General features: G+C 54.8%; 1 protein-coding gene across 1 annotated transcript in view; it reads left to right on the top strand.

The window, feature by feature from the left end:
- The first annotated feature begins 3481 nt into the window (after positions 1–3481).
- LOC119098695 (proteasome activator complex subunit 4) overlaps positions 3482–18991 on the top strand; it is a 28569-nt gene continuing 13059 nt past the window's right edge. Inside the window, exons 1-17 of the mRNA XM_037221696.1 lie at positions 3482–3576; positions 6322–6619; positions 6964–7110; positions 8206–8319; positions 10247–10291; positions 10565–10778; positions 11210–11401; positions 11776–11925; positions 12496–12659; positions 13293–13376; positions 15285–15543; positions 15907–16224; positions 16607–16738; positions 17217–17432; positions 17755–17912; positions 18349–18441; positions 18773–18941. Of these exons, the coding sequence (XP_037077591.1) occupies positions 3549–3576; positions 6322–6619; positions 6964–7110; positions 8206–8319; positions 10247–10291; positions 10565–10778; positions 11210–11401; positions 11776–11925; positions 12496–12659; positions 13293–13376; positions 15285–15543; positions 15907–16224; positions 16607–16738; positions 17217–17432; positions 17755–17912; positions 18349–18441; positions 18773–18941 (2781 nt within the window). The 5' untranslated portion in view covers positions 3482–3548. The remainder of the gene's footprint in view (positions 3577–6321; positions 6620–6963; positions 7111–8205; positions 8320–10246; positions 10292–10564; positions 10779–11209; positions 11402–11775; positions 11926–12495; positions 12660–13292; positions 13377–15284; positions 15544–15906; positions 16225–16606; positions 16739–17216; positions 17433–17754; positions 17913–18348; positions 18442–18772; positions 18942–18991) is intronic.

Genomic DNA, 18991 nt, shown 5'->3' with positions numbered 1-18991 from the left:
CATAATGGCAAATGACACGATACATGTAGCTTCAACAGGGAATCAGGGTGAGTGACGTACTGAATGGAAAGGTTTGGAAACGATGGGAGCAATAAATTCTGCACGAGTTTTCTGGGAGGAAGAATTCTTGAACTTACAAATTTTGACTTCTTTTTACCTGCCCTAAGGTCACCGAACTTTCAACCGACAGCAGGAGTCAGGTATGACGAACGGTGGAGATTTTACAGCGATGAGTGCAGTAAGCTCTGAGATATTGGTTGTCCGCATCTGCATGTAAAATTTTCCCTTCGCGTTTCTGAGGCGTTTGACCCCAGTTTAGGTCTCGATATTGCCTCATACGTTTATGACTCATTATTCACAGAGGCAAGTGACATACATGCCCCATATATACCCCCCCCCCCCTCATCGGGAGAGAGAGCGCATCTGCTTAATATGCCGGTTTTTTTTTTAGATCCGCCTTCTTTCTTACAGTCGCGACCGCCGTTGTCATGACAACCACCGTGCGCATCTCTACTAGCATGAATAGAAGAACGTTTGTAATTGGCCCAGCAGGCAAGGGCCTGTTACCTTAAGTTTGAACCATTGCCTCACATGGATCATGTGATGCACCCATCCCGAAGCCAACGTGCTCTTCGCAAAGGGCCCTTGTGGTAAACACCATAGAAGAGAAACCAAAGTCGTAGTATAACGTTTCTTTGAATTTGCGGGATAGTAGCTTCATGATCGCATATGCATTTGCCTGCACAGACTGTATCAAGCTTTCGTAGCATTTGTTACATAAACATTTGCACTCAAGTGTGTCGCAAACATGACAGAACACACAAGTTGGAAAAGCAAGGCAAATTAAATGTATTTCATTCATAACGGTGAACAGGGAGCCAGATGAGATTTCTCCCGCAAGCCAGCTTCTTCAAATTGACTTAATGAGGTATTCAGCAGGATTTCTAAAAACTGGTAGCACGGATCACATATATCATTGGTGATATATGAAAATGAATATGAATTGAAATATAATGTTAAGTATGCAAATGATGTTTAAGGTGTAATAAGTGAAAAGTACAAAAATATAACAAAATGCAATGTAAATGTAATGTACCGTAAAAATGGGATACCCCTCTAAACATGCACCTGGGTGGCCGGTTGAGCATCCTCCGCTCGGGTGGGAGGGGTCAATTTAAACCCTCGGGATCTCAAACACTAAGAAAGCTAGGTGCATCAATTGTACAGGGTGGGTTGGCCTGTATGTGATCTCATTTGTGCATGAGAAGTTCGTGGGTCGTGACGTTTGGTTTAAATAAGGTCAAACAAGGTCAAACTATAAAATGGTGTTCACCGTCCCCCCAGACCACCTCATACAACTGCCCTGGACCTACAGATACCTGTTCTGGGCAAGAGGTCACTGATGTTTATTTCAGGTTAGTGACCTAAATTTAAATTCAATGTATGTACATTTTATGTTTGCAGTACATTTAATTTGTATTCCAAAAGATCTGTTTTCAATTGCCTACACCTACGGCAAGTTTCGCGTGGTTTCACCGCGCCGTTCGAAAATTATTTTTGGAAAGTATTTCGGGGTCAAACTGACCCCCATCATCCGAGCATAAGTGAAATATGCCACGACGACACGGAAACGGAGCTGAAGCTCCTATAAACCTCCAGCGGTTGGTTCTTGTAAAAATCGGCAGACGCGCCTTCCAAAATGTCATGCCAGGTCTAAGCGGTGAGAGTTATTATCCCATTGCTCCGTCCAATTACATGAAAAACTGTACAATACAAACCAATCCGAGTTGCTCTTTGCCCGTATCAACATTGGTTTCAACCCACCAACCCCTTTCACGCGAATTACAAGCCAAGCACCATCCCCAAGGTTTCCTGGCTTCATCGCTTCAAGCTAATTTTCAGTCCTTCAATTCACATCTCGAACATTATTTTAGCTAACTTACCATTTGACGAATTTGTGTTCGTCTAGTTGTCGTGCATCAAACTGAAATTTCGCCAAAAAGACATTCGGCCATTCGGGGGTCTCCATTCGTCACATTCACGTCCATGAATTCACTTTCTATAAAAGTTATTTGGGTACTTCACCATTCGGAGATTTTCCATTCGTTAAACTTAAATTTTCTCAATCCTTTTAAGCATGACATTCGCCTTCTCGGCATTTCGGTCAATTACGATTTATTTTCATTCCAATAAGCTGCTATTAGTCGTCAAAAAGTCATGTCGATGTGATGTCGCCTTTTAGCAAGCCCTCTTTTGACACGGTCGACGAAAGGGTGGAGGGGAAAGACATTCAGCTTTTTACGTCCAGTGCGTTAGCGTCCGGTAAAAATACGTCACTGAACAATTTGTTCTTGGAAACTTTCAGTCATATACTATGTGCGAAGATTTTATTATCTTTTGAACAAAATGACAACCGTCGGCCGAGTCTGATGTTTGAGTGTTGTTTGATGAGTTGTTTAATGGTCTTTAAGTGTTGTCAAACCGCAGCACACAAACCCACTTTTGGCATTGGTGATTGGCACAGCAAACCCACTTTTGGCATTTCTACTTTTGGCGATCAGCGAATATCTTATATGTGAACGTCACAATTATTTCTCCAACAGCAGAGCGGCCATCCACCGTTCAATACCTTGCGCTGTATCAGGGTCATTTCAATGAATTGAACAGCAATTTCTCCGGTACCCAGACACGATATTTGGTTTTTGATCTATATATAACGAGCAAACAAACGTGGCACCCAAGGGTCAAGTTTACACGCTAAGAACTGCACACAGTCCGGTTCGAAGCAACAGCGCCGGCCATGCGTTGTGGGCGCGGCATCGAGCCGCGGCACTGCAGAGCCTTGTGCTTGCGAAATTGCGTAGTGGAGTGAGCTTCTTTTTGCTACGCGTTCATATTGAAAAGTCATTAAGGCAGCCTTGTTTTTTTAAAGCACAGGGGCAGCCACAATACCATTTTCACAATCACCAATGCCAGAAACAGGCTGCAACTTTGATTAAAATCTGCATAGCAGCACTTTAGGGACATGCATGAGAAGCACCTGAAATGACCTTGAAAAACTTGATTAATATTGACGCGGAAAACTACGGTATTTTGGGGGGTGCAGATGCAAAATTGGAGAGTGTCTTGATCGGGTGCCTAACGTTAGTTGTGACAACTTTTCAGAAAAAAGGATTAACAAATTGTGGTGTAATGTTAATTTTGTAGATAACTTGCAGCATTTTTGGCTTCTGAACGCATCAACTTCCCAGTGCGTTGCCCATAGCTCGTACAGCTGTTTCTTTACGTCCACAGGCAATGACTGTGCATGTTGTCGAGTCGATACTCATTCGTGCATTCGTGCGGTGATGTTCTAGACGTATTCCGTGGTTACGTGTCGTCATCGCCCCTGCTTTTAGGGTCCCGTATGTTTGTACAAGCTCCTCGTTCAACCAACAGTAGACCCGCGAACTAGGTAGGTACATAAGCAGATGCCTATGTAGTAGGCAGAAAAGTCGCTTGTAGTGGATGGTGCCGCGGTAACTACTGAAGCTGGTGGAACCACTAAGATGGAGTGTACTGTTGCACCTCTTCAAGGTAGGGAAGGTGGGGCAGTATGTCTTCCATGTATTGTACAGTCAGACTTTGTGATGCTGGCCTGTACTTCAGTAAGTGTTTGGTTATAGTGGTTCTTGAGATTCATAGATTATTTACAGATTTATGACTTTGTGTTCCTGCTTTTTGACCACTTGGTCAGTCTATTAATTGGGTGAAGGTGTGGGCTCACTGCCCATGCTAAGCAGTACAGGGCCAGACCAGACCATCTGGTGGTAAAATTCCTGGTCAACAATATGATTTTGAGGTGAATATATATATATATATATATATATATATATATACATTTGCTTATGTATAGTCCTGCCAACAAATCCCAGCTATCTACATTCTTATTTCATTACCACTCTGTGGTTGTTTCACCATTGGACTGTTATCTGTGTGGTTACCAAAGGTTTTTGAAGGCCTTTTTTCATGGCTTAATGATGGCTTATCGGCCTTTTCATTCTGAATTGAATAGCAACAATGCCACAAGAAGCTGGAATGTGAAACCACTTAACATTGGAATAGTCTGGGTGCAGAACATTTCAAAACTAAATGATAAGTATTGGAAGATGAAAATTGAACAATCATTTTATCTAACAAAACCATGGATCATTAGTATGCCATTCCAATCCCCACTCGCTTTATCAGGGAATGTTGTTATTGAGGTAGAGAAGAGCAGTGGTATTGTTCTAGTCATGCATGACCCTACTTATATACCAGTTTCAATCCTATTAGTCATTGCTGAAATAGGAGGATCTCCCAAAATTATGGCCATTGCCCTGTGAGTACTAGGGTGCTACATTCCTGAATATGGGTTGTTTGTTATCTTTCCCGACATCAAGTGCTGGTGATGCCCCGGTTTCACCCCTCACCTTTTTTTACCATATCACCATACTGGTTTTAATGAACATATAAGACATTTCCCTGAGAGCTGAGTTTACTGTAAGGTAAGGCTTCTATATAGAAGGATTAGCTCCCTCATATTTATAACCATGTTATCAAAGTTTAAAGTTGATGGTAAAGTATTTCTTATCTGTGTTTTTACTTTGTACACACTATACTCTACATCCTTACTCTTCTTATCTTTGAATGCACAGAGATAAAATCATTTTCTTTCTAGAAACACAATATAAATAAAGTGGCTGCATATTTTGTGAAATAAGGTTGCACACTGTGGCACAGTTGTACCATCTGTTGCAAAATGATGGGCAAAAGTAGCTCAGTCAGGACTTTGGTGCTCAACCTCCATGTGGGATGTCCAGGCTCAATTCACAGCTGATCCTATGGTCTTTTCCTCCTTGGTGATCCTTTGGAGGTAGCATGTTCAGTTCATTCTACATTAAAAACACAATATTGGCATGATAACCATCAAGGGAAGCTTTCTGTAGATGGTATGATCATTCAGAAAAGCTTATTGCAAATGTCCTCAATTTTTTGCCCATTGCTGACCCATTGCTGATCCTTTTGCTAACTTAAGTTTATGGTTGATTAAACATGACAACCTGCTTATAACCTGTTATGCATTAATCTTTTTTTGTTTGCAAAGACTAAGGCATTCTGTATCAGTATGCAGTGCCACAAGACATGTGATTGCATGACAGTGGTCAATTGCCAGCTGATCACAATGCAATGCGATGTGAGTTTTTTTCTGAAACCTGAAGTGATTCCTTACAGCTGGATATAAGCTTTTGGCTGACCTGATGTCTCTCCCATCTGTCTATATAGCACTCAAATTCCCAGCTTACTCTATACCTGATTTTAAGTGATGATCAGCCCAGTTATTTGTTTAAGTAGCAGCTAGGATATAGTGCTGTTACCAATATTTATCATACATCCCTGCAGGGAGCTCCTTCACAGATGCTGCCTCCACATCACACAGACTCAGAGCAATGCTTATGGAACACTGGTTTCATGCCCAGGTGCTTGGTCACTATGCTGGCTGATAACTTGCCACCCAACACACCACCTACTATGCGCATGTGGTCACATGCTACACCATTTTTGTGTGCGTCTGAGCACAGCTGTGCATACAGCACCTGAAAGACAGGTTCCTCTTTTGTGTGTGCATGTGCGTCCATATCAGAGGATGCCTGCCATGACAGCCTGGCAGGCATATGGCCAGGTTTACCTCAGAGTGGGAGCACTGCAAGGCTGCCAAAGCCAAACTTCACTGTGTGGCCGCACACACCAGGAACACCGGAAACTTGTTTGGGACAGCCTACTAGAGACATGTGTTCCACATGCTCATGATATTAAGATGAAATGCTTTGATCTTGTGGTTCTTGGTTTTTGTCCCAAAGAGGAAGCAAACTACATGACTGGTCATGGTATGGCCATCAACCATTTGCAGACCAAAGTGGCACAACTTGTGAACTGGTAGTATTACATATTGTGGCTTGAAATGTTCCAATGCAGTTTAGAGGCTGCAGACATAATGGCCTGTGGAGCTAGAATGGAAGTACTGAGGATTTTGCTTGGCTGATCTACATGGTTTGCTTCACACATGGCTAAGCTGTACTCTTCGCAATAGCACCTATTGTTACATTTTTCTTGCACGGCCTTTGCTGGTTCTTCAAGTACCAATGTGCTCCGAGCGACCACCCGCTGCTTAGTAGCTGTCTCCGCGCCATTGATCTCGGCCAGGCGCTGTTCTATTTACCTCTGCTGCGCCCTAGACTCGCCCGTCCGCCCGGGGCAGTCCTGACGCTCTCGGCTTGGACACCGGTGCTCGCCTCCCGCCAGAGCTCGGGGACCCGTCGGTGGCCGCCGCGTCCGCCCTCGCCATGGACATGGACGACAGCGACCAGGAGGAGTTCGACTGGGAGAAGGACGCCGACAGCCAGGATGAGGTGTCGGAGGGCGAGTCCCGGCTCGGCTTCCGGCCGCAGAAGCGTATGCCCTCGCTGCGCCACCTGCCGTACAGCACCGCCCTGGAGCGCGAGGCGGCCGACAACCTGGCCAAGATTAAGCTGAACATGGCGGTGGCGCTCACCGGCGACGACACGCACGGCTTCCAGATCTACACCAGCCGACTGGGCGTGTGAGTGGGTCGTGAGGCTCTCCTGCCGCGTCCGTGACTGGGACACTGGCAGACGCGTGTGCCGGCTGGGCCAGTGGTGGGCCGCGGGAGTGGCCATTGCGTGGTAGTCGATGCGGAGTAACTGGTTTCGATAGTTACTTGCTTTTATTCCTGAGTCACGAGAACGCACAGCCAATGTCGCGGCCACTCGAAGCTCATCCCTGGGTTTTATTTTTTGGACCTGGTACAGCATTGGATTAAGTGCAACTGCAATGTGTTGTTGCAGTTTGCCAATCGCACTTTTTTGCATTCGTCTATTTGTCCCCATGGTTGTTCCGTCCACTCATGGGGCAATGCTTGGTCAGGTACCTGCAAGTTTACCACCTCTTCATGTCCAAGGAGGACCACATCCTGTTCATCCAGATGTACCTGAAGATGATCCAGCGGTCGCCGACCGACTATAGAAATGTGGACGCCTGCAGCAAGATGGTGATTCGACTGCTCAAGAAAGTGTAAGCATTGTGCGAGCCGCACCATCCGGTGTACTATGGAGCGCCTGACCACGCATGCTATCTTTCGTAAATAGTGGACTGATACGAGATCTGTGAGATAGGAAGAAGGAAGCTGCTTTCACAAAAATGTCCGGTGCATTTGACATATCGAAGCATTAGGAACATTGTGCTGATGGTTGAATTCTTTTTTTTTCCTTTTTTTCTTACGCCGTTTTTTTCCTACGTTAATTCGCATATATTTGAAGCAATTGTGTGTTCGAAAACCATCCCCATATCTCGATTGGTTGAGCGCCTGCCCGCGCCTTCGCCTTGCGCCTTTCCCGAGGCGCATTGGCCCGAGCGCCTTCGAGCTACTACAAGCGCTTGCTTTTTCCCCTGGTTGGGATGGCGTGCGGTTGGCGGCAGTGGCCGCTCTAGGTCAGAAGAGATCTAAGGGCTGGACGAGCAGTGCGTTGCCCATAAATTTTACCACTGAAGCGGAGTTTCGCGATTAAATGATGGAGTCAGGGTTTACACAACAAGTACTGTTTAGCGTGATCTCTGATTCCAGAAATCCATCCAGTCAAAAGGGCTTTAACAAATTATTTACAGTTATGAATGCTTTGGAGTACATTTTGTGTTGCTGCGACCCATACAAAATATACGCAAAATAATGTCTACAAATATGTTTACTAGGGTTTGGGTCATGTGTTAATCCATCCGATCGCAAGACGTGCCGTGGTTAGGGGTGCTACTGTTTGCTGTCATTCGCAAGTGACTGTCGTCCGAAGTGTGCGACATCTGCTCACCTCTGACGCCGGTGGCGGTGGCCGGGCTCGGTCTGACCGTCCGCGCGTGCCGTGGTTAGGGGTGCTACTGCTTGCTGTCATTCGCAAGTGACTGTCGTCCGAAGTGTGCGACATCTGCTCACCTCTGACGCCGGTGGCGGTGGCCGGGCTCGGTCTGACCGTCCGCGCGTGCCGTGGTTAGGGGTGCTACTGCTTGCTGTCATACGCAAGTGACTGTCGTCCGAAGCGTGCGACATCTGCTCACCTCTGACGCCGGTGGCGGTGGCCGGGCTCGGTCTGACTGTCCGCGCGTGCCGTGACTCGCCAGGAAGCGGAACCTGAGCCGGGACGACCTGGAGATCCAATGGCGTCCCATCTACGACCTGTACAAGAGCTTCACCAGGCACCCCTTCCGCACTATGAGGCTCAACTTCTATCTCGAGTAAGTGCAGGGATGACAGATGGGGATCAGAAGGCGTTTTGTGCATTATTCCCCAGTTTTCCTGACATATGGCCCGTGTATTTGCGTGGTCGTTGTTGGCGGACGTACTATGGCGTGAGCATGCTTTGAGGCTGGTGCACGGGCTGGCTCGGGCTGCCTGACTCTCCGGCCGTGGGGAGTACCGCGCGTCAGTGGCAGGACCGTGTGCTTGAGTGACCACCACCGCTGTCCCTGACTTCTCTGGCCGTGGGAGTACCGCGCGTCAGTGGCAGGACCGTGTGCTGAAGTGACCACCACTGCTGTCCCTGACTCTCTGGCCGTGGGAGTACCGCTCGTCAGTGGCAGGACCGTGTGCTGAAGTGATTGCCACCGCTGCCCTCGACTGCTTCCGGCCGTGGGGGTACCGCTCGTCAGTGGCAGGACCGTGTGCTGAAGTGATCATCACCGCGGTCCCTGACTCTCCGGCCGTGGGAGTACCGCTCGTCAGTGGCAGGACCGCGTGCTGAAGTGATTGTCACCGCTGTCCCTACTCTCCGGCCGTGGGAGTTGCCGCTCGTCAATGGCAAGGACCGTGTGCTGAAGTGATTGTCACACCGTTGTCCCCGACTCTCCGGCCGTGAGAGTGCGGCGCGTCAGTGGCAGACCGTTGTGCTGAAATGACCACCACCGCTGTCCCTGACTCTCCGGCCTTGGGAGTACCGCTCGTCACTGACAGGACCGTGTGCTGAAGTGATCGTCACCGCTGTCCCTGACTCTCTGGCCGTGGAGTGCCGCTCGTCAGTGGCAGGACCGTGTGCTTGAAGTGATTGTCACCGTTGTCCCCCGACTCTCCGGCCGTGGGAGTGTCGGCGCGTCAGTGGCAGGACCGTGTGCTGAAGTGACCACCACCGCTGTCCTGACTCTCTGGCCTTGGGAGTACCGCTCGTCAGTGACAGGACCGTGGTGCCTAAGTGATCGTCACCGCTGTCCCTGACTCTCCGGTCCGGTGGGAGTACCGCTCGTCAGTGGCAGGACCGTGTGCTGAAGTGATTGTCAACCCAGCTGTCCCTGAACTCCCCGGCCGTGGGAGTACCGCTCGTCAGTGACAGGACCGTGTGCTGAAGTGATCGTCAAAACCGCTGTCCCTGACTCTCCGGCCGTGGGAGTACCGCTCGTCAGTGGCAGGACCGTGTGCTGAAGTGATCGTCACCGCTGTCCCTGACTCTCCGGCCGTGGGAGTACCGCTCGTCAGTGGCAGGACCGTGTGCTGAAGTGATTGTCACCGCTGTCCCTGACTCTCCGGCCTTGGGAGTACCGCTCGTCAGTGGCAGGACCGTGTGCTGAAGTGACCACCACCGCTGTCTCTGACTCTCCGGCCGTGGGAGTGCCGCGCGTTAGTGGCAGGACCGTGTGCTGAAGTGATTGTCACCGTTGTCCCCGACTCTCCGGCCGTGGGAGTACCGCTCGTTAGTGGCAGGACCGTGTGCTGAAGTGATTATCACCGCTGTCTCTGACTCTCTGGCCGTGGGAGTACCGCTCGTCAGTGGCAGGACCGTGTGCTGAAGTGATCGTCACCGCTGTCCCTGACTCTCCGGCCGTGGGAGTGCCGCTCGTCAGTGGCAGGACCGTGTGCTGAAGTGATCGTCACCGCTGTCCCTGACTCTCTGGCCGTGGGAGTACCGCTCGTCAGTGGCAGGACCGTGTGCTGAAGTGATTTCACCGCTGTCCCTGACTCTCTGGCCGTGGAGTGCCGGGCGTCAGTGACAGGACCGTGTGCTGAAGTGATTGTCACCGCTGTCTCTGACTCTTTGGCCGTGGGGGTGCCGCTCGTCAGTGACAGGACCGTGTGCTGAAGTGATCGTCACCGCTGTCAAGGGATCGGCGCCACGTCGGAGTCGGCGTGCACTCTGTTGATGCGCTCACCACTGACGGCGGTCTTTCGTTTCAGCACGACGCCTCGCTATGTTAAGAACATGGCGCGCCTTTGCCGGAGGTCAGTGTGATCTCTTATGTTCACATCAAGCTAGTTTTAAGTGTTGTACCATGTGCGAGCAGTTTGTATGAGGTGGGGGAAGTGCAGTTCGCGATGGGCAAGTGCGCAAGAAAGTAAGATGCGTCAGTGAGCATAGACTCACTTAATTCGTATGACATGCAGCTTTAACTCTTGCACCCTGCACTGCCGCTTGGCTGGCCTGACCTGACCTGATCTGACCTGACCTGACCTGACCTGACCTGACCTGACCTGACCTGTGTGTCGGCCCGGCAGCTTCTTCCCGACGGAGGCGACGGCCGAGATCCTGGCGGAGCTGCTGCCCGAGCTGTGCCCGTTCGACAGCGCCGCCACCTGGGTGCTCGAGTGTCTGGAGGTGTTTCTGCCGACTGACCTGCCGCCGGCGCTCTACGACCGCGGCTGGCGGCTGTGGCTGCCGCAGCTCTCCGGCCTGCTCTCGCTGTTGGAGAACGGCGGCGCCTGGGACCAGGTGGGGACGGCTAGGACGGGGCGAGAGGGCAAGGGCGCTGCTGATGGCTGGGACCGAATGAGAGGGCCCGGCCAGGTGGAGGCTTAGCAGCCGAGGGCTTGTATGAACCAACTGGGCTTACTTGGGCAAAGGCACGACACTGCTGAGATGTGATGGGATATAGCGGCATGTTACTAGTATGTCTGTTTGCCTCAAAATGAGTTTCTCCAGCACTTCACTCTTAATTTATCCCAATCGGTCATGTGCAAAAACCGTGTGGAACAATTCAAACTATTTGTCAAGCCATGAAGCAAAACAGTCTGGTAAGCTGAAACAAACGAGTATCATCTTGGTTGCTTTGACGGGCCGTGTTGAGCTGCTGGTGTATGTTGCCTTGTCTGTGTAGGAAGTCACCATCTGTATGCTGATTGTCCTGTGTGTCGCCGACACAGTCTCTCTGCCTGCTGATGGCGCGTCTGGCGTTCGAGAACCCCGGCCAGGTGGACTGGTCGGACCTGCTGCCCGAGGTGTTCTCCCGGCTGCTGCGCGCCTTCGGGCTGCCCATCTCCTACAAGGGCGTCGGCTCGCACCGCGCCAACGTTCACGTCATACCGGCGCTCACCTCCTGGATCATCGGCATGCTGGTGAGGGCTCGTCGCAGCCCGCGGCCGGCGGCTGGGACGCCGGCGGCTCTGATCGGGAGCGGAGCGGCGCCGTCCCGCGCCGCCACGGCAGGTGAGGGCTCGTCGCAGCCCGCGGCCGGCGGCTGGGACGCCGGCGGCTCTGATCGGGAGCGGGGCGGCGCCGTCCCGCGCCGCCACGGCAGGTGAGGGCTCGTCGCAGCCCGCGGCCGGCGGCTGGGGACGCCGGCGGCTCTGACCGGGAGCGGGGCGGCGCCGTCCCGCGCCGCCACGGCTGGGCGGGGCGGTCGCCGCCCCGTGTCGTGTCGTGTTGGTCCGCTAGCAGAGCGCCTGAGGTGAGCCGTCAGCCGCGCCTAACGCCGTGTCCGGGCGGCCAGGGCGGCGGCGGTGAAGCACAGGCCTACCTGGACCGCCTGCTGGAGGCGCTCGAGTCGTACTTCTACGCGTCCAACGCCGGAACCTGGCAGGAGCCACTGAGCCACTTCTTGAACAATGTCTGCGCCGTCTTCGTCCGTCGCTATCAACAGGTGCGTCCGCGGTGTCGGTCGCCGCTTGGCGACTTGTACGGTGAACTGAAAACCAGGTCAACATTAAGCGTTCAAAGTTCTATCTCTGGTAAGCACAGGGATGACAGGGACCAGAAGTTAATGTTGAATCAACGACCTTAATAGACTGGGAGGTGCGGGTCAAATGACGCAGTGCTTATGTAACGACTGTATTGACGGCGCTCAGTATTTCGAGGTGTGCTCATGCTCAAAAGTGAGCCACATTCTCAAAAGTCTTAAGGATGAGCGCAGCTAGAAATAATGAGTAACATCGATATGAAAGTCATTTAGCGTTACTGCGCCGTTTGACTAGTACCAGTGGCTCATTGCATGCTAACTCAGCATAATAACTTTGAAGCCGTAATGCCAGAAAAACCAATAGCTGAAGGCCTTTAATGTGTGACGTCAACATTGAGGAACATTACCGTGCTTTGCGTCGGGGATGACCATTCAGGTCACCTTCTGTACAGTGCGCAGACACGCTGTTGCTGTGCTTTCACGTGACTGTGCTGGTTGTGGGGGCATGGTCTTTGAGTCATGACGGTTCACGAGTCATCATGCATGGAAGTCATCATGACTCGGTTCCGCTTCAGGGAACGCTTCAAGAAGGCCTCCTGGAGCCACTACACGGCCGAGGGCCATGAGCTGACCGACGATGACGTCACACGCTTCGTGCAAGGCGTGCTGCCGTGCGCGCTGCTCGGTATCTACTCCTGGTGGGTAGGCTGCTTCTCGCAGCTCAGCGTCAGCTCTGTTGCCACGCACGCTGCCTCAGCTTTGTGTGTGTTGTGAACGCTTGATCCTGAACTCGTGTCGGGCGGCTGACCGGACCGCCGAGTGTCACGCTGCGGGTGTATACTTCGACTGTTGGAGATCCGTCGGCCCGTCGGGAGTGGCCCTCCTCAGGCTTCCCTGTAGTTGTGTCGATGTATAGCGCGGGAGACATCTGGTGTCAGCCAACGCCCCGTGGACGTGTGACCTGGCGCTCGTGACTGGCGATCTACGGTCGGAGGTGACGGGCGCACGTGATCCGCGGTCTATGGAGCGCGCGGCTGGCCCCGATGAGGGGCGAGCGCCCCATCACGCTCCGTGCCCCGCCGCGCTGAGCGCCGCCGTACGGTCGGAGGTGACCGGCGCCCGTGACCGCGTGGTCTGTGGAGCGCACAGCTGGCCCCGAGTGGGGGGCGAGCGCCCCGTCACGCTCCGTGCTCCGCCGCGCTGAGCGCCGCTGTGAGTGACCGGCGCCCGTGACCGCGTGGTCTGTGGAGCGCACAGCTGGCCGCCGGTGGGGGCGAGCGCCCCGTCACGCTCCGTGCTCCGCGCGCTGAGCGCGCTGTATGCCGCCCCAGGACGCACAGCCACCACGCCAACAAGTGCCTGCGGGCGCTGGCGCAGCTGCGGCCCGACCTGGTCATCCCGCCCGTCATCGACAGGTACGCACGGGCTGCCGGCGGCACCAGCCGGCCCGCTGCGGGCGTGCGGGCGGGCGGCGGCGGTGGCGGCGCGCCGCACTCTGTCTCGTGCAGTGCGGTGTACGGATGTGACTCACCCGGGCTGCGGCACGTAGCACAGCTGTGTTTAGTTGGCCGGTGCGGCAGCTGTTTGGGGTAACACCGATCATTGAATGTCGTGTAAATGTGCTCGTTCTTCTTTAGACGTGACTTCTTCTCTTCACATGAATCAGACAGGCATGATCCCAGCAGGCGGCATCTGGTGTTTGCTAGACGCGCTGTGCGGTGGCCAGATCGATCTGTGCTTACGGGAAGGTTCAGATATCAATGTAGGGACAACAAACGCTTCGTAGTAATGGTATGGTATGAAACTTATGGCAGCTCATTTTGTATTCCTTTTGTTCCGTTCTTCGTAACTTGACACTGGCTTTGATTACCAGCGAGATCATATTTCCAGTTTGTCTTAACAGTAACCATGAATATTTGTGGCTCCAGCGGCCTGTCTTGGCTTGCCCTGCTTTCGACGTTCTTATATCGCTGCAAGCACTGATCTCGAACCTGAACCAACGCGAAGCTTTTGCAGCCAGCAGTGCAGTTCTCTGTAGCAGTTATGGTGTAATGTGTTCAGATTATAAACGCGTTCGGTTCATTCGATGCAGTTGTACCCACGCGACGTCCCATTCTCTGTCACTGGAAGTGAGCGTGCTCCGGGCTGCCGGCGTCTCGGGTCAGATCTCGATCTGGAAGTGAGCGTGCTCCGGGCTGCCGGCGTCTCGGGTCAGATCTCGATCTGGAAGTGAGCGTGCTCCGGGCTGCCGGCGTCTCGGGTCAGATCTCGATTGTTCCTGTGCCAATTCGTTTGCGACTGGCAGACTTAACACAGCGCGATTCTGCAGGAAAACCGAGCGTTGCCGAAAAGCTGGCGTGCGAGCACCTTGCAGACACTGCAATGTCTGAAAAATGGCGCCGCTTTTTGTTTGAAGTTCCATGAAGCTGCAACCGTTGGTTGCAAGGATATAGGGTGGTCTAGTACGTGACTGGCCGGATCGGGCCGGGCCGCCGAGGCTGGAAAGTTTCCGGTTGCTTATAGGGAAGGTTTCACACTTGCAAATATTGAGGCGAACATCAGATATAAAGCAAGCTCACTTGTAACCAATGGTATGCTTTGAAGTAGAAAAGACTGCTCTAGACAACACGATTTCTCTATTTAATAAAATGTTCCTCGATACGTCACTACTTGGTTATGTCATCGCACCCGAACAACACTGATTGAGAGCCAATTAGCGGCCGGTTTATCTGGAAATCGTACCCACGAACGCCAGATATGAACGACTCGACCAGTATATTTGTATCCACCTTGATCGCCGCATGGCTTGTGGAATGCTAGTATTTGAATGGCGTTATGATGGCGCCATGAATGTCGAGGTTATCTTTGAAATACTCTTCCCCCATATTCCTTTCCTCATTTTCGCGGGCGTGTAGTTCAGCCACTTGAGGGATATAGGTCTTAAGAGGGGCAGGGCTGTGAACTGCTCCGAAAGGTCTTCCAAGATGGCTATTTCAGTTCAAAACCCCATAGAGATGTGGAACACTCTCTTTAATGTTACGGCGGACTCGGCCGACAGTTACGTTCGTTACCGTTATCACCCGAGCCATTCAAAGCTGCGGGCCGACACTACCCCTTTCCTTCAATTGCACAGCTCGTCTCTTCAGTCACTCTCCGAATGCTCTCATTCTCTTCGTGCGTGTGTGCGTACTTTGTCGTGTGCAGCTAAGAGTTTATGTACCGTCACCTGCAGTGTTCGGACTTTCTCGGACCTCTTGTGGCCTTTGACCCCTGTGGCGTTGCCGCACGCTGGGCCGCCGCTGTGACGTCACACTCTGTCCCAGTTTCCACCAATCGCTGGAGTCGATCACGGAGCCGCACCGACTGACGTCGACCATGAATGCTGTGAGCGCGGTGCTGCGCACCATGACCGAGACGGGGCCGCGGCCAGAGGTGGTGCCCCTGCTGCAGATGGTGCTGCCTGGCATCGACCCCAACGACAAGCTCAAAACCATGTGCACGTTCGTGCTGATCGACCGGCTGGCCGACATGATCACGTTCGTCGACTGCTCCAGCGCGGCCGATAACCCCGAGCTGACCGAGGTCAGTGGGCGCCGGACGCTGCGCCGCGGAGGCGTCCGGCCGAGACTCACCGCAGGTGCTGACTCGCTGCCGCGCACAGCAGCAGTGGCCCTCATCGTCTTTCAAGATTACTCCACTAGGTTGTGGCTTGCCATTGCTCTACACCTGTGTACTGTGCATTGATCGCCCAGGTCAGTTTTTACGAGCAACTCAAGTGGCGACGTCGACCTTCCGAATTGCTGTTGACCTAAAGAGAGCTGCTTTGCTGTCAGTCAGGAAACACCTTTCTTGCCCGTCCTGACCCGCCGCCCAAGCACCCCGTCGCGCGCGCTGGCAGAGCGGCGTCAGCTGTCCGCCTCCGTGACGCCCCGCCTCTGCCGCCAGATGGAGCAGCAGGTGTGCCTGCAGACAGCCGGCATGGAGGACGTGGTGCTGCAGCTGCTGTCGCGCTTCTTGGCACTGCTCGAGCCCAACAGCCAGGAGGGCAACTCGCGGCCCGACCAGCAGCGCCAGCGCGTCAGCCAGGAGGAGGGCGTGCTGCTCACCGTGCTGCGCACCTCCTGCTTCAGCATCCTCAACAAGGCGTCGCCGGAGATCCAGCGCTGCGCCGTGCTCAAGCTGCGCGACGTCATTGTGGGCCGCATTTTGGAGACGCGCGTCTCCGGCAAGCTGGCCGCTGTGCTCCTGTGCGGCGCCATCATGGTCAGTGGCCGGGGGTGCGAACGAGCGGCGGACGCCGTCTGGCCAGTGTGGGCAGGGGATGGGGAGGGGACGAGTGAGAGAGAGGCGGCACGGCGCGGCAGTGGGAGGTTGTCGCTGGGGTGGTGGTATGAGCGTCAATGCGACGGCGGACGCTGATTGACGTGGATGGTGCTAGAGTGCTTTGCTTGACTGGTGGCCTGGGTCATTTCTCCGACACGTTTTGGATTGTCATGTGCTGACGTCAGGATGTTGTACTGGTGACTCGCCCCGTCGCTGCGCTGCACAGCGAGTCCGAGTCGAGTACTTGGCCACCTCAGTAGCGCGCCGTGCCCAGCTGTCCGCTGCCGGCGGCCGGTGTCTGACGCGCCGTCGCCTGCCGCAGGCGAACCCGGAGATGGGCCTGCGCACGCTGATCCCGCCGGTGGTGGAGACCATCCTGGAGCTATCTGAGGACGTGCAGACCGAGGAGAAGCTGGATCAGGAGCTGCTCTTCAACATGCTCCTGCTGAAAGAGGTCTGTCCCGCTGGCCTGGTACGTCGCCGAGCACACGTCCGGGTGGAGCTTTCAGACACAGCCAGCTGGCGTTAGCTGGCCGAGAAAGTCGGCTGTGGCCTGCGCGGCTGGGTTGGCTCTGGTTGGTCCCACCCTGCCCGTGACCTGTCAATGCTGATGGGCTTGCCTATGATCTGACATGTGACTTTCACTCCGAACGTTCCGGGGACCTTCAGCCAATGCGTCTGTTGCGGGGCCTGTTCTCAGACAGTCTCGCCTGCGGCAGATGGTGTGCTCGTGCGGCCAGTGGCTGCTGCCACACCGGGGCCTGTTCTCAGACCGTCTCGCCTGCGGCAGATGGTGTGCTCGTGCGGCCAGTGGCTGCTGCCACACCGGGGCCTGTTCTCAGACCGTCTCGCCTGCGACAGATGGTGTGCTCGTGCGACTGGTGGCTGCTGCCGCAGCGGGGCCTGTTCTCAGACCGTCTCGCCTGCGGCAGATGGTGTGCTCGTGCGGCCAGTGGCTGCTGCCGTACCGGGAGCGGCTGGAGCAGGTGCTGGAGCGGGGCCGTCACCTGGCCTGCCCGGAGGGCGCCGAGCTGACGGCCGACCTGCTGCACAGCCTGCTGACCGGCCTGCTGGGCACCTACATCACCGACCACGGCGACTGGCGCCGCCGGCTGGCCGACGCTCACAACCGGCACCTCATCGTCCGGGTACGGCATCCAGCGACACCACCAACCGGTACAGACCGACAGCCGGGTACGGTGGTTATCCCGGGGCGGACCAGCGCGGACCGACTTTGATAACTGACAACTCATCGTCCCATTGTGGGCTATCCGGCTCCACCGATTAGTATCAATATCCCACACCCCACCTACCGCTAGCCGTGCACGGCCACACCCAGTCACAGGGCCAATGTCGTTTTTGCGGGCCTTTCACCAAGAGAGTGTGATGTGCTGATGCTGTGCCACGTTCAGAGGGCGTTGTCTGCCGATCGGCCAGTCCGCCCGCTGACCGCACGCTCTCGCCGCGCAGGAGTGGGGCAAGTGCACGGACATGAAGTCGCTGGAGCTGCGCTGGCACGTGCCGTCCGAGGAGGAGGTGGAGTGGGCCGCCGCGCTCGTGCAGAAGTTCGTCGTGCCCGAGCTGGACGAGATGGACCGTTTCATGGAGGACACGAGTCGGCTAAACAAGTGAGGCGATCCATACCGCAGGATTTGAGGAATGGCGTGACATGAGCGGCCCTCGTCTGTAGGCTCACGGGATACGGGGTCGGCACTGACGCGCAGTGGTATTCATGACTAGGTTACATCGACATTTGTCTAGCATTCTCTGGGAGCGGGTAACCAGGAGTGCCCATTCCCAGATTGCATTGTCCTGGAAGTTACACCGCGTTATCACTGTTGAAGTGGGCATCGTGCTGCAATCCAGCTGTCATTCAGGGATCCGGATGTGGAGGGACGTGGAAGGACAGTGCCTGAGTGGCGCGGCGCCATGTAAGCCCCGGTTGCGAGCCCGCCCGGTCCTGCTGACTGGAGTGATGCCAGTCGTCGGTCGGGCCGGCAGCTGACGTGTTACCGCGTTGGCTGACGGCCTCGGTGGTGACGCTCTGTCGTCTATCCGCCGCAGTGAGCAGCTGCTGTGCCGCCTCAGCCTGCTGCACCTCGGCCTCAAGGGTGCCTGCTACGGCCTGCCGCCCATCGACGACGCTACCATCAACCTGTGAGTCGGTGCGGCCCCGCCCCCTGCACACGTCACCCTGGCTGGCCGTGCCACGGCGGCTGCCGCTGCCGCCCGCTGCGCTGCGAGGAGCCCAGGCGTGATGCCATGGCCCACCGTCATGGTTCCCTGGCCTGTTGGGAGGCGCCGCCGGGAGGCTCAGCGCCTCTGTTATCCAACGTCTGGGCTTTTGTGAACACCAGATGGCTGCCCGCTCCAGCCGCCGCGCACCGCGCGTCTGGCAACAGCTCGCGCGCTGGCGCGGGCTTCTCACGCACCCCTTCCGAGAGACTGCCTGCGCACGGACGAGCTGACCGCGTCCGGTGCCCCGCAGCTGGAACTGCGCCGTCGACCTGAGCCCGCTGTCGATCGAGACGGGCGCCGTGGTGCTGCCGCGCGCCGAGCGGCTGCGCGCGCGCGCCCTGGACGTCATGCACCGGCTGGTGGCGCGGCTCACCGACGACCGGCCCGACGACACCAAGTCGCTGGGCAAAGTCTGCCAGGTGGGGCCGGGGTCAGCCGGCTGTCGGTGCCACCTGACGGTTCGCGCCGT

The sequence above is a fragment of the Pollicipes pollicipes genome, unplaced genomic scaffold, assembly GCF_011947565.3.
Source record: "Pollicipes pollicipes isolate AB1234 unplaced genomic scaffold, Ppol_2.1 Scaffold_2555;HRSCAF=2994_pilon_pilon_pilon, whole genome shotgun sequence".
In the NCBI taxonomy this organism is placed as follows: Eukaryota; Metazoa; Arthropoda; class Thecostraca; order Pollicipedomorpha; family Pollicipedidae; genus Pollicipes; species Pollicipes pollicipes.
The sequence above is the reverse complement of the archived record's forward strand: the minus strand, read 5'-3'. Positions and strand labels throughout refer to the sequence as shown.